Here is a 13893-nt window from a genome sequence, read left to right on the forward strand (position 1 = left end):
CTTTTTGTCAATTCTGTGTACCCCTCTCTCCACAACTGCACCTCTGGACTCCTTTACATTACACAGCACCCTGCACCTCTGGACCCCTTTACATTACACTGCACCACTGGACCCCTTAACATTACACATCACCCTGCACCATTGCACCCCTTTACATTACACTGCACCCTGCACCTCTGGACCCCTTTACATTACACAGCACCTTGCACCTCTGGACCCCTTTACATTACACAGCACCTCTGGACCCCTTTACTCTACACAGCACCCTGCACCTCTGGACTCCTTTACATTACACTGCACCCTGCATCTCTGGACCCCTTTACATTACACAGCACCCTGCACCCCTGCCAGCTGCACCCGAGCCAGTTGGCACATCTGTCACTGGCGCAACAATCCCCTTCTCTCACGGCTCTGATCGGTCTCGGGCAGCGGATGTCAGCTGAGCAGAGAAGCCGCCTCCCTCTCCTCCTGCATGCAGAGCACTGTATAGACATAAAAGAAGCGGGGGAGGCGGCTTCTCTGCTGACAACCGCTCCCCGAGACTGATCAGAGCCGTGAGAGAAGGGGATCGTTGCGCCAGTCTCGGGTGTGCCGACTGGCTCGGGTGCAGCTCACAACCCCCCCCCCCCCCCCGCAAAGCCACTACCTGCTCCGCTCGGGCTCTCCATTACATATCTAGTCTATCATCGGCGCAATGTTAAACCCGTGGCGGCGCTGTGTTTTTTTCATTCGCGGAGGGGCGGGAGCCGGCCTGACAACCCCCAGTGTGTGGCACCTGGTGCGGCACGCCCCCCCCGCACCCCCTTAGTACGCCCCTGGGGGGGGGGTTGCAGTATCGATCAGGGAATCCCCCTCTGGCCACTCTGATGTCCTTTTAAAAAAAAAAAAAAAAAGCCTGCACTGCTTCTGCCAGAAGCGATTAGCCAGGAAGCTGGTCCACCCCTGCTCCTCACTCGCACTGCACATAAATTCCCTCGCCAAATGCGAGGAGGCGAGTGCAAATTTTGAGGGCTGGTATACTGTGTGTCATCTCCAGTAGGTTTCTCAAACACCTGCTGAGGAGCTTCGGGTTTCATAAGATATAGTCATTAAAAACTGTCTAGAATGTAAAACACAGAAATACATGGAGTAATGAGGACCTGCTTTTGAAATACAGTATATGATGTATTGTCACTTTATTTTATTTTAAGCTATGCATTTGTTTATAAAATGTTATTTTGTTATATAGAATCCAGGCTATGCAGGACGTCAAGAACTTCCTGAGAATTTGAAAGTTCAGTTCCGCACAGTGGCTATGATGGTACCAGATCGAGCTATCATTATGAGGGTAAAGCTAGCCAGTGCTGGTTTCCGAGACAACCTAATCCTGAGTCGTAAATTTTACACCCTGTACAAGCTGTGTGAGGAACAGTTATCAAAACAGGTGCGTGAAACATGCAGACATTTAATGAACGATGATACCATCCTAAAGGAAACCTATTGAGAAAAAAACATGAAGATTGCCATGTATCTCATTCTTGTAATTGTGTTGCTTGGCTGTCATGCTAAAAGCACTTTAACACTTTCACTTGGAGCAAGCATGCATATAGGAATGTCTAAATGTTCCAGTTCAGTGATTTAGAAAGTGTTGATGCCACAATAACAGCCAGTCAACTAGCATTTGTTAGAGGAGATCACTATAGGGTGCCAATACTTTTCTTGTGATAGGGTTTCTTTGGAATAATGAATAGTGCTTGACAAGTCACAAAACAATGTATGTACAGTAAACATTTGGATTGCGAGCATGGAAGCATGCTTGTAATACAAAGCACTTGTATATCAAAGCAAATTTTCCCATAAGAAATAATGGAAACTCAAATGATTCATTTCACAACCATTTATTTATAAGTTTATAGTCCTTCAGTTTATAGTCCATATAAAAAGATTATAGCAATGTGATAAGTTGTGTAACCATAAAATGTCCATCCACAAATTGAAGCCTCCCCAAGGGGATTAGACGCAAAATCCAGCAGGAGCTACAGAGTGAAAAAGAGAATAGGGGCACCTCTAAGTGTAGCAATATGGTTACATTTAATGAAGGTACAACATTTAGTAACTCACATGATTGATGATTAAAAGAGGCACATCTAAGTATGCAGGCATCCGGGGTAAAACGATCCACATAGACCGTCATCCTCACCTCCGGCTGTCACCGTTGTCGGTCTGCAATCGTGATCGGGAAGACTACCCTGCAGTAAAGCGATCTGAAAGTGAGACTTGAACTGCTTGTGGAAAGGACGACATCAATGGAAGTGAGGAGAATGGTCTAAGTGGACAGCTTTACCCCGGGTGCCTATTTTAATCATCAACCATGTGAGTTTCTAAATATTGTACCTTCATTAAATGTAACCATATTGCTACACTTAGAAGCGTCTCTCTTCTATTTTATACTCAGTTGCGACATGAAGCTACTTAAGACAAGACATCAGTTGTATATCAAGTCAAAATGTCTTTAAAAATGTAGCTTGTCTCAAACCAAGTTACTCTCAAACCAAGGTTTTACTGTATACAAACGTTTTGTTGTAGTTGCTGATCACATAACCCTGGTCAAAACATGTTTTGCATGGACTACTCTCTTTTCCTCTTTAGGGAGATTTCCGTTCAGTCTTGGTTCTGGAGACACCATTACTCCTTAACATACCGAGTATAGCCAAAATTAGAAGTAAGACCCCTTGCACACTGAGTCAGTTTTCAGGCGTTTTAGCGCTAGAAATAGTGCCTGTAAACTGCCTCCTATTTGTGCAATGGGTGCTTTCACACAAGTCCTGCAAGCAACATCTTTGGGGCTGGTTGGGAGCACCTGAAAACTGCCTCATATTCTCTACAATGGGTGCTTTCACACCCAGGCGATGTGCTTGCGAGACGTTCGGAAAAGTCCCGCAAGTAGCCCCTTTGGATTGGATTGGAAACACTGTATACAGCACTCCCAAAACGCCCCTGCCCATTGCAATGAATGGGCAGCGCTTCCGAAGCGCCGCAACACGAGACATTTTTAACCCCTTCTTTGGGGTTAACCTCCCTGGGGGTATGATTATTTCAGAAAAAAGGTGCTGAAAGCGGTACCATTATTTGCAAGGAAATTTGGCGTTTTATACTGTAGGTCTGTAATTCTTAGGAATAACTCACTTAAATTTTTTTATGACGAATTTCCCCACAAATCGCTATCGCACAATTCTGCAAGTGATTATAATTTATTATCGCTGTTTTCTAGCTGCTCTAAAACCATTTTTGACATAAAGGGACACTTTTGGACAATCTACAGTTTGCAGGCAGAAAGAACCAATTTTATTATATAAAAGTACATGCAGGGCACTGGGCAGACCACTAGGGACAAGGGAGGGTGTGTATTTTTTACATACAGTACTGTAATCTATAAGATTACAGTATACTGTATGTATTGTGTTTGTTTACCTTTTTGAATTTGGCGCCGTTCTCCGCCCCCGTGCGTCGTAACGCCGAAGGGAACGGAGATCGGAGGCACACAGAGGCACTGTGTATCGAGCGAGGTCCCGCCCGCTCACACAGCGCGGTGGCATCGCTAGATCAAGGGACAAGGTAAGTAAACCAAGCCTATGGATGCTGCGAGGCAAGCCCGAGTCTGACTCGGGGTTACTGATCGTAGCCCAAAAATCTCACCCCGAGTCAGACTCGGGAATACCGCTCAGAGGGTTAAAAGCTCCCCGCTAGCGGCTGAAAAGAGGTGCAGAAGCTCTGCTTAAACAGCAGTAAAGCGCCGGTAAAATGAACATTGCTTTACCACGGCTGTGGCCCTAATGTGAAAGGGGTCTAAGGGTAAACTGCTCCAGTAAAAACAGAGAAAAAAAAAAGCAGACAGATTCTACATTTTCACATTTGTCCGATCGTGTGTATCAGACCAACTTTTTCGGGTTTCATCGGACAAAAAGTTTGGTCTGCAAACGGACAAACTTTACGACAACAAAAGTTTGATGGTGCCTAGTCCAACCGTGTGTACAGCAAGCCATCAGACTTTTGTACAAAGTGCAAATACGCAAAAATCCAAGGGAAAGTTTGTCGGATGTCCGTCTGTGTGTACGAGGCTTTAGTGTTTTTATTGCAGATCGTATCTCCATTGAATGGAACATAATCCATCCTAATCTGCTGCAGGAGGCTTGGAAATAAATTTACAGTTCCCCTATGGAGATGCTCTCACTCATCCCTGTTCTGTACAAAGGAAATGGCAAACTATCAGTAATTTAAAGCTAACTTAACTTTGGTAATTAAGTTTTGTATTTCGAATTTATTGTAGTTAGTGTACTTGTTAGTTTTTTTTTATTCTTGCTTGCCTATATTTTGCCAACAACAAAGTGTGCAGTGCTGTGACAAGTATAATTACAAATATTTGTAAATAGTTTGTTTTCCACGAATTCATCGAATATGGGAAATTCTTGGATAAATAAGAAAATACATTCCTATTATAGTCAGCAAGATTAGGTCTTGTTAGCAACTCTGAATATAAAAGGTGCACATGTTCAAGGTACATTTTGAGTAAATATAACTTGGTACATATTTTATATACTTTATTGCTTATTTTTATTTTCAGGTGCATTATGACTTTGGATTGAGGAATATCCTCTCTGTCCTTAGAACTTTGGGAGCAGTGAAAAGATCCAATCCTGAAGAGCCAGAGAAGACAGTAGTAATGAGAGTTCTACGTGACATGAACCTGTCAAAGCTTGTATGTTCCACTGGTTTTCTTGTAGATATTTATATAAATGGTGAATCAGTCAAATGACATAATGGTGGCATAACGGGTGACATAACTATTTTAGATACGATCCTGCATGTTAATATTTCCTCCATTTGACATATGTCAGCTTGCAAATTACATAAGAAAATAACTTTGAGAACATACAGAATATGCACTTGAAGCAAAAGAAAAAATAATCTCACCATTACAATGTATATTGCTAACAGATATAGTGTAAGATACGGATTACATTATTGTTTATAGTGAAATCTTTAGAATCAATGAAAAATAAATTATCAGCTATAAACTACTTTTATTCCCTGTACACACGATCGGAATTTCCGATGGGTATTGTACCATCTACAGGCATGATTCATACGTCAGTTGGACTTTTTCCATCGGAAATTCCAATCGTGTGTACGGGGCATTAGGCACAAACTGAGTCAATTTGTACCAGTATGGGTTTTTCTGAACCGTTACATTATATAAAATGTGAATCCTGACAAGGGATTCACATAGATAATGTATAATACAATGCTCCAAAGCTTGTGTATGATATAGGCCTGACCGCTATTGCTACTTTTTGGTGTAAGTGTTATAAAAGGAAAGGAGCCATAGTGAATGATTACCTCTTCAAATATAGATTGCACAATACTTTAACCACTTAAGGACCGCCTAATGCCGATATACATCAGCAAAATGGCACGGCTGGGCACAATCACGTACCTGTACGTGATTGTTAAATGCCCAGCTATGGGTTGGGGGCGCGCGCCCGCGACCCGGTCCGAAGCTCCGTAAACGCGGCCGTGGGACCCGCGGACCCGAACGCCGCCGGAGTCCTGCGATCAGTCACAGGAGCTGAAGAACGGGGAGAGGTGTGTGTAAACACACCTTCCCTGTTTTTCACAGTGGCACTGTCATTGATTTGTCTGTTCCCTGATATAGGGAAAGGTGATCAATGATGTCACACGTCCAGCCCCGCCCCCCTACAGTTAGAAACACACATGAGGTCACACTTAACCCCTTCAGTGCCCCCTAGTGGTTAACTCCCAAACTACAATTGTCATTTTCACAGTAAACAATGCATTTTTATAGCACTTTTTGCTGTGAAAATGACAATGGTCCCAAAAATGTGTCAAAATTGATCACCGCCATAAGTAGTAAAAAAAAAATATTAATAAAAATGCAATAAAACTATCCCCTATTTGTAAACGCTATAAATTTTGCGCAAGCCAATCAATAAACGCTTATTGTGATTTTTTTTTACCAAAAATAGGTAGAAGAATACGTATCGGCCTAAACTGAGGAAAAAATACTTTTTTTTATATATTTTTGGGGGGTATTTATTATAGCAAAAAGTAAAAAATATTGCATTTTTTTCCAAAATTGTCGCTCTATTTTTGTTTATAACACAAAAAATAAAGACCGCAGAGGTGATCAAATACCACCAAAAGAAAGCTCAATTTGTGGGAAAAAAAAGGACGCCAATTTTGTTTGGGAGCCACGTCGCACGACTGCGCATTTGTCAGTTAAAGCGATGCAGTGCCGAATCGCAAAAAGGGGCCTGGTCCTTTACCTGCATATTGGTCCATGTCTTAAGTGGTTAAGATGATACAAAGTGCTTCTTGTACTGATCTGGCTTCAGTAGAGTGCCAAAAATAAAATGTCAAAATTTCCCAGTTGCAGTTTATAGAGCAAAACTATTTAACCTCCCTGGCGGTATGATTATTTCAGAAAAAAGGTGCTGAAAGCGGTACCATTTTTTGCAAGGAAATTTGGCGTTTTATACTGTAGGCCTGTAATTCTTAGGAATAACTCACTTAAATTTTTTTATGACGAATTTCCCCACAAATCGCTATCGCACGATTCTGCAAGTGATTATAATTTATTATCGCTGTTTTCTAGCTGCTCTAAAACCATTTTTGACATAAAGGGACACTTTTGGACAATCTACAGTTTGCAGGCAGAAAGAACAGTTTTTATTATATAAAATGACATGCAGGACACTGGGCAGACCACTAGGGACAAGGGGGGGGGTGTGTATTTTTTTACATACAGTACTGTAATCTATAAGATTACAGTATACTGTATGTAAGGTGTTTGTTTACCTTTTTGAATTTGGCGCCGTTCTCCACCCCCACGCGCGTCGTAACGTCGCAGGCAACGGAGATCGGCGGCACAGGAGGACACTGTGTGAATCAAGCGAGGACCCGCTCGCTCACACAGCGCGGTGGCATCGCTGGATCCAGGGACAAGGTAAGTAACTTTGTCTCTGGCTGCAGTGTGGCGAGCCCGAGTCTGGCTCAGGGATACCGCTTTTAGTATAAAAATCTTACCCCGAGCCAGACTCGGGAATACCACCAGGGGGGTTAAAAAGGCCTATCCCTAGATAACTTTGTGGCATATAATTTATTTTTGTAAATCATGTGTCGTTTAAAATCACTGACACTTATGTTTTGTTCAAACTATCAAACTGCCTTTTCACAGAGCATTTTCCCATAACATAATGTTAAAATATTCTGAAAATGGCAGGAAAAATGACATACATTAGAACCATTACACACATTAATACAATAAAATGTTACTGTGCTCCTAGGTGGATGAAGACGAGCCATTGTTTATGAGTCTGATAAATGATTTGTTCCCTGGAATAACGCTGGATAAAGCTGGTTATCCTGATCTGGAAGCAGCCATACAAAAACAGACAGAAGAAGCTGGTCTTATCCATCATCCTCCTTGGATTCTGAAACTTATCCAGCTGTATGAGACACAGCTAGTGAGACATGGTAAGCATGCAAATCTGCCACTGAGCAGGATGAACATAACGGCTGAAAACGCCTGCATGTCTTCTCTAAATCATATTTATGGTTTTTTTTTATTAGCGCTGCACTGTTTTTTTCTTTTTTATGTTACCAAGTTGTTGTACACAATTTAGTGCTAGCAGCTATTTACATTTATAATTCAATATTTAATTTAGCGCAGCGTCAACCTTTTGGTTTTTGTTTATTTATATTTATGTTTTTAATATAGCAATATGATGCAAAATATCTATACCATGTATTTAATCTGTTAAAGCTGAACTCCAGGAACTATTATTTATTATCATTATTAATAATCAATCATTTTAGGATTTAACACCCTGCCTTGCCAGACAGAATAGTCCTGCTTAGCGGTGAAGAACGACTTTTTTTTTTCTCTCTCTGCTGCAGTTTCGCATTCACTCCATCCTTGTGACTTGGGGAAAAAAGTAGAACATGCATAATAATGAGCTCTGCGCCCTGTCACTCTGCTTTCTCCTATTATCAGCATGTTCCTTGCACTGCAATACTACTATAAAAATAAAATAATTTTATGTGTGCACCAAGCATTTAAAACTTAACAGTTAGATTTGGTGATAGGCATGATGTTATTTCATATTCAAAGAAATACTACAGCGCTATTAAATTAATAATTCCAGGTGCACTTAATAAAAAACTAAATAATATATCAGCTATCTGAGTGGTACCAAAACAAAACAGTGAAAATAGATATATATATATAGATGCGCTGATATTAACTTATAAGTGACAAACATACAAACTAATCAGGGGAGAAACACTTCTCCATAAACTGTGAATGTGACACTAGACCATGTGTCGAATCCTCAAACATGTGCACAGTGTTTAGCAAACAAAGTCCCAATCAGGAAAAAACATACGGTGCCTTCCTTTACTATGAATGCAAATCCAACACTTCACCGCTGAACTCAGATGAAGGAGCACTCACAGACAGGTATGTATATGAAAAGAAGAAAAAGAAAACCTCATTGCGCAATAATCAAAATCAGATGGGTAATGAGATCTACTACATCAACATGTGCACTCACGAATCCCCGCTTAGTTTAACCTCCCTGGCGGTATGATTCTTTCAGAAAAAACATGCTGAAAGCGGTACCATTATTTGCAAGGAAATTTGGCGTTTTATATTGTAGGTCTGTAATTTTTAGAAATAACTCACTTAAATCTGACCAAACAAGATTCTAATAGGCATCCCGGGTATGACATTTTTTTAAAAACAAAATTATAAATTATAATATAATAAATAATTATAAATAATTATAACAAATAATAATATAATTATAATAAAAATTATTCAATAATGTAATCAAATCAAAATCACTGAAATTTGCTCAGTTGCAGAATTGTTGCTGTCATTATATTTTTTTTTGTATGATGAATTTCCCCACAAATCGCTATCGCACAATTCTGCAAGTGATTATAATTTATTATCGCTGTTTTTTAGCTGATCGAAAACAATTTTTGACATAAAGGGACACTTTTGGTTGCTATGGACAATCTACAGTTTGCAGGGAGAAAGAAACGTTTTTATTATATAAAATGACATGCATGACACAGGACAGACCACTAGGGACAAGGGGTGTGTGTTTTTTTTACATACAGTACTGTAATCTATAAGATTACAGTATACTGTATGTAAAGTGTTTGTTTACTTTTTTGAATTTGGCGCCGTTCTCCGTCCCCGTGCGTCGTAACGTCACAGGGAACGGAGATCGGCGTCACACGGAGGCACTGTGTGAATCGAGCGAGGTCCCGCTCGCTCACACAGCGCGGTGACATCGCTGGATCCAGGGACAAGGTAAGTAAACCATGCCTGTGGATCTAGCGAGGCAAGCCCGAGTCTGACTCGGGGTTACCGCTCGCAGCAGGAAAATCTAACCCCGAGTCAGACTCTGGAATACCGCCAGGCAGGTTAAGCATGAAACGCCGCTCAGTATGCGATCTCCTCAATTCGATCAGGTGGACTCGGATTCGATCGTAGGCTCCTCCCAAAGGAGCCATACTGAGCGGCGTTTCATGCTTAAACTAAGCGGGGATTCGTGAGTGCACATGTTGATGTAGTAGATCGCATTACCCATCTGATGTTGATTATTGCGCAATGAGGTTTTCTTTTTCTTCTTTTCATATACATACCTGCCTGTGAGTGCTCCTTCATCTGAGTTCAGCGGTACAGCGGTGAAGTGTTGGATTTGCATTCATAGTGAAGGAAGGCATCGTATGTTTTTTCCTGATTGGGACTTTGTTTGCTAATCACTGTGCACATGTTTGAGGATTCGACACATGGTCTAGTGTCACATTCACAGTTTATGGAGAAGTGTTTCTCCCCTGATTAGTTATGATGTTATTTCAGGTGTCATTATATTGCTTTTGTTTTCATCAAACATCATCATCCAAGCCTTGTGTTTTATTGCTTTAAAGGATCACTAAAGGAATTTTTTTTTAGCTAAATAGCTTCCTTTACCTTACTGCAGTCCTGGTTTTATGTCCTCATTGTTCGTTTTTGCTCTGATGTTGCTGTAATCCTTCTCTGTTCTGGACACTTCCTGGTTGTCTGTTTCCTGATGACCACAGTACTGGGAGTACTAGTTTCATTTTCCAAACCATCACTGCTCTATGGCTCTGTCTAGCACAGAGGCAGGAAATAACATGCAAAAACAAAACTAGATGCAAAAACGAAACTAGAGGTACATTATATGATTGATTTTTATCTATTTTTAATCAATTTTAAAAGGAATCAGTTAACTATTATGTCTCTATACCCTGTAAACAGTCATTTCAGCAAAAAAAAAATATTTCCTTTAGAGCCGGGTTCACACTGGGGCGACTTGCGATCCGACTTCATGTCGCCTCAAGTCGTCCCAAGTCGCGCTGTAGAGAAAAACAATGGAAGTGAATGGGAGCGGTGTTAATACACACGACTCAAGGCGATCCGACTTCAGAAAAGGTTCCTGTACTACTTCAATCCGACTTGTAGGCGATTTGTACCCATTGATTTCAATGGAAGTCGCCTCAGAAGTCGGATCACTGTCTTAACTGAAGCGACTTTCCAGGAAGATAACATACATTTCTCAGGCAAACCTCTCCTGCCCCCCTCCCTCTCCCAGAGCTGATTGTTGTTTTATTGGCCACTGGAAAGTCTCCTGTCCTGGAGACGACTTCAAGTTGTGTTGTAGATCGCCCTGTGGTTCATGTTCAAGTAGTGTCGGAGTCGCCTCTGAAAGTCGCGCTGGAAGTCGTGTCGCCCTAGTGTAAACCGACTCTTACAACTCCTTTAATGACACTTAACTTCTCAAAAGTAAATGATGAACTTTCAGATAACATTGCATATTTTTGGGTCTAAAATTGCATACACATGTGAGGGTGCTGGGATGCACAGACATTTAGGACAGCTTGCCTGCATACAAATAAAATATTAAGGCTAATAATGACAGACTGATAATGTTGGCAGGTGGTGCACACAGCTAGACCGTGTCATTATTACCTCATCCCTATAGGTTTCTTTAAACAAAGTATTTTATTGTTTACTTTAGAGCAACCCTGTATGAAATGGAATTTGGAACAAGACCCTGTATGTATATTTTTTGTAAAATCAGAGGCTCTTAGTAGGGATTATGAAAAGTGCTTTAGAGTAGATCTTGATTAGTAGCAGAAAATCAGAGGTTGAGGTATGGTGTGCTTGTAGTTAACCTAAAGCGGAAGGTCTCTATTGTACGTACTGTAATCTTCTATAGTTATAAATACAAAATAATTTATTATATTAAGAAATGATTTGGGCATATACTGTATATTTTAGTGCTAGATGAAGGGCTCCAGGTCTTCAGAATGCTGGTTAAAAAAAAACTCATAACAGCTGTACTGTCAAGAACTGTTAAGTCCTTGAGAGTGGATAGTAATTATCTTTCATCAATAGCTAAAGAAATTTCTGCTGTTGGCAAGTAAAATTATGTGTGTTGTAAACAAATACGTATAAGGAAACTGGTAGTGTTTTATAGAAATTAATTATAGACATTACTTTTTAAAATGCTGTTCAAGAGGACAAAAATGTTTGCTCATACCTTCTTAACAATCAAGTTGGTTTCGAATGAAAATGTCTTATTTCTACAGTACAATATAATTTATTATGTGTCCTCTTTCTAAAATAATACAGATTACTAAATTTATAGTGGGAAGGGTAAAATAAAATAAAAAATCATCAACTTTTTTAATCTATCGTTTCAACTTGGTTATGTCTACAATATAATTATGTTCATCTGAGGTTACCCTGTGATAAGTACAGCCTTGAATTTTGTTCTTAAGGAATGATGACACTTGGACCTAGTGGTGCCGGCAAAACCAAATGTATCAATGTCCTCATGAAAGCAATGACAGATTGTGGAGCTCCTCACAAAGAGATGAGAATGAACCCTAAAGCCATTACTGCCTCCCAAATGTTTGGCACCCTTGATGTGGCCACAAATGACTGGACTGATGGCATATTTTCAACTTTGTGGAGAAAAACCTTGAAAGCAAAAAAGGTAGGTATCAAAAGCCCATTTTGTGGTTTTCTTTGCTTTTCTAGAGCACTGCCTGTATTTTTGTGTTATTGTCCACTTGAAGAACTCCACTCTCTGGCTTTTTCATCTAAAGATATGTCTTTTGGAATGTGTTTCAGGGAGAGCACATATGGATAGTTTTAGATGGACCTGTTGATGCAATATGGATCGAAAATTTGAATTCTGTTTTGGATGACAATAAAACGCTCACATTGGCTAATGGCGATCGTATTCCAATGGCACCTAATTGTAAAATTATATTTGAACCACACAACATTGACAATGCCTCCCCAGCCACTGTATCCCGCAATGGCATGGTCTTTATGAGCTCTTCTGTTCTGGACTGGAGACCTGTCCTGAAGGCCTGGTTGAAGACCCTACCTTCTACTCAGCATGATGTATTATGGAACTGTTTCGACAGCATCTTTCAGGTACATAATCCTTCAATGTTTCTGCTCACAGGTACCTTTCATAAGTTTTTCCACTCTGTCCTTTCAAAGAAAAGTAACAGGATCTGAGATTCACACAGTTCAGTAACACTTACAGGTCTCCTCCTCACCCTGTGTTAAAAAATTTGAAAAAAGCAGCAGAATGATGAGCTCTTCTGTCATTCTGCTATATTCTGTGATCTGCATGCCTGTTGCGCTGCAGCATAAATGATTGGCTCCTTGTGCTGTTTCTATCACCCCCAGTCTGAGCTCTGCTGTACAAGGTCTGCAAAAGACTGAATCTAGGCCAAATTTAAGTGCATTATATTGCTTTTATTTAAAATCCATTTACTAATGTATTTGATACATGGCTACATTAATTTGTTCCTCTCAAATCTGCCTGAAGTTAGGCATTGAGTGTACTTGTTGCTTTGCCCTGTATAGGGCCTTTTAGAGGCGGCTCTCTAACTAGGCAAATAAGGTGGTCGCCTAAGGCCTCGCAACCGCCTAATTGAAGAGCTGCCTCTGCTGACAATGGTGCTGCCAGCACCACTCCAGCCAGCAGTGGGTTTATGCTGCCTGTAAGCTCGATGGTCGGGCAGTGGAGAGAGGAGACAGAGATGGAGCCATGGCTGTGTCTTGGGGAGGAGGCGGGGCCAGTACCGTTGTCTGGGGGAGGAGACTAATTCCAGCAGCCGGAGCAAAATGTTAACACAACGGAGGGGACATCTGGCGTCTGGTATGCAGTAGTGAGGAGAAGAGGAAGGAGGGTCCCATGGAGGAGGCCTTAACAGTGCTTTATGCCAATGGAAGGGAAGGTAGGAGAGAAGAGGTGTCCAGGCCGCACCTCACTGGGGCTGTCGGTCAGCGTGGTGGTATCCAGGGCTCCAGCCTCAGGGAGAGGCACAGCTTCCATGCCACAACCCCTTTCTGCAGCCAGCAACCATCAGTATATGAGAGAGAGCCAGGCCCCCCATCCCTGCTCCTCCAGCATTCCTCAGCCACAGCCACTGGCCTTTATATTCACCCCTGCCCCATCACCCACCATTCCCTTCCTCCTGATTATGCAGGGCTCCACTGCGGGGGGGGGCTTGCTGGGAGGTCCCAGTCCAGTGCTTATCCTCCGCTATGGTGGGCTGGGTGCTCTGCATCCTGCGCTGGTACTGCCTGCTGATTGGCTTTTCCACTGCTATCTCTCACTGACACCAGCACCGAGATAGAAAGCACTGATACCAGCACAAAGATAGAGAGCACTGAGATAGGAAGCAGTGACACAAGCACTTTAAAGTTAAAAAAAAAAATGCAATTTATACAGTTAATTTTTTTATCGCTTGAATTATTTTTTCCAA

The 13893-nt window shown here is 41.3% G+C and overlaps 1 protein-coding gene across 1 annotated transcript in view; it reads left to right on the forward strand.

Annotated features, from left to right (window-relative positions):
• The window catches only part of LOC120940565 (dynein heavy chain 5, axonemal-like), a 445728-nt gene that overhangs the window by 212093 nt on the left and 219742 nt on the right, over positions 1 to 13893 (forward strand). Inside the window, exons 44-48 of the mRNA XM_040353506.1 lie at positions 1229 to 1423; positions 4601 to 4735; positions 7344 to 7533; positions 11881 to 12098; positions 12236 to 12547. Coding sequence (XP_040209440.1) covers positions 1229 to 1423; positions 4601 to 4735; positions 7344 to 7533; positions 11881 to 12098; positions 12236 to 12547 — 1050 coding nt within the window. The remainder of the gene's footprint in view (positions 1 to 1228; positions 1424 to 4600; positions 4736 to 7343; positions 7534 to 11880; positions 12099 to 12235; positions 12548 to 13893) is intronic.

This window comes from Rana temporaria, chromosome 5 (genome assembly GCF_905171775.1).
Source record: "Rana temporaria chromosome 5, aRanTem1.1, whole genome shotgun sequence".
Taxonomy (NCBI): Eukaryota; Metazoa; Chordata; class Amphibia; order Anura; family Ranidae; genus Rana; species Rana temporaria.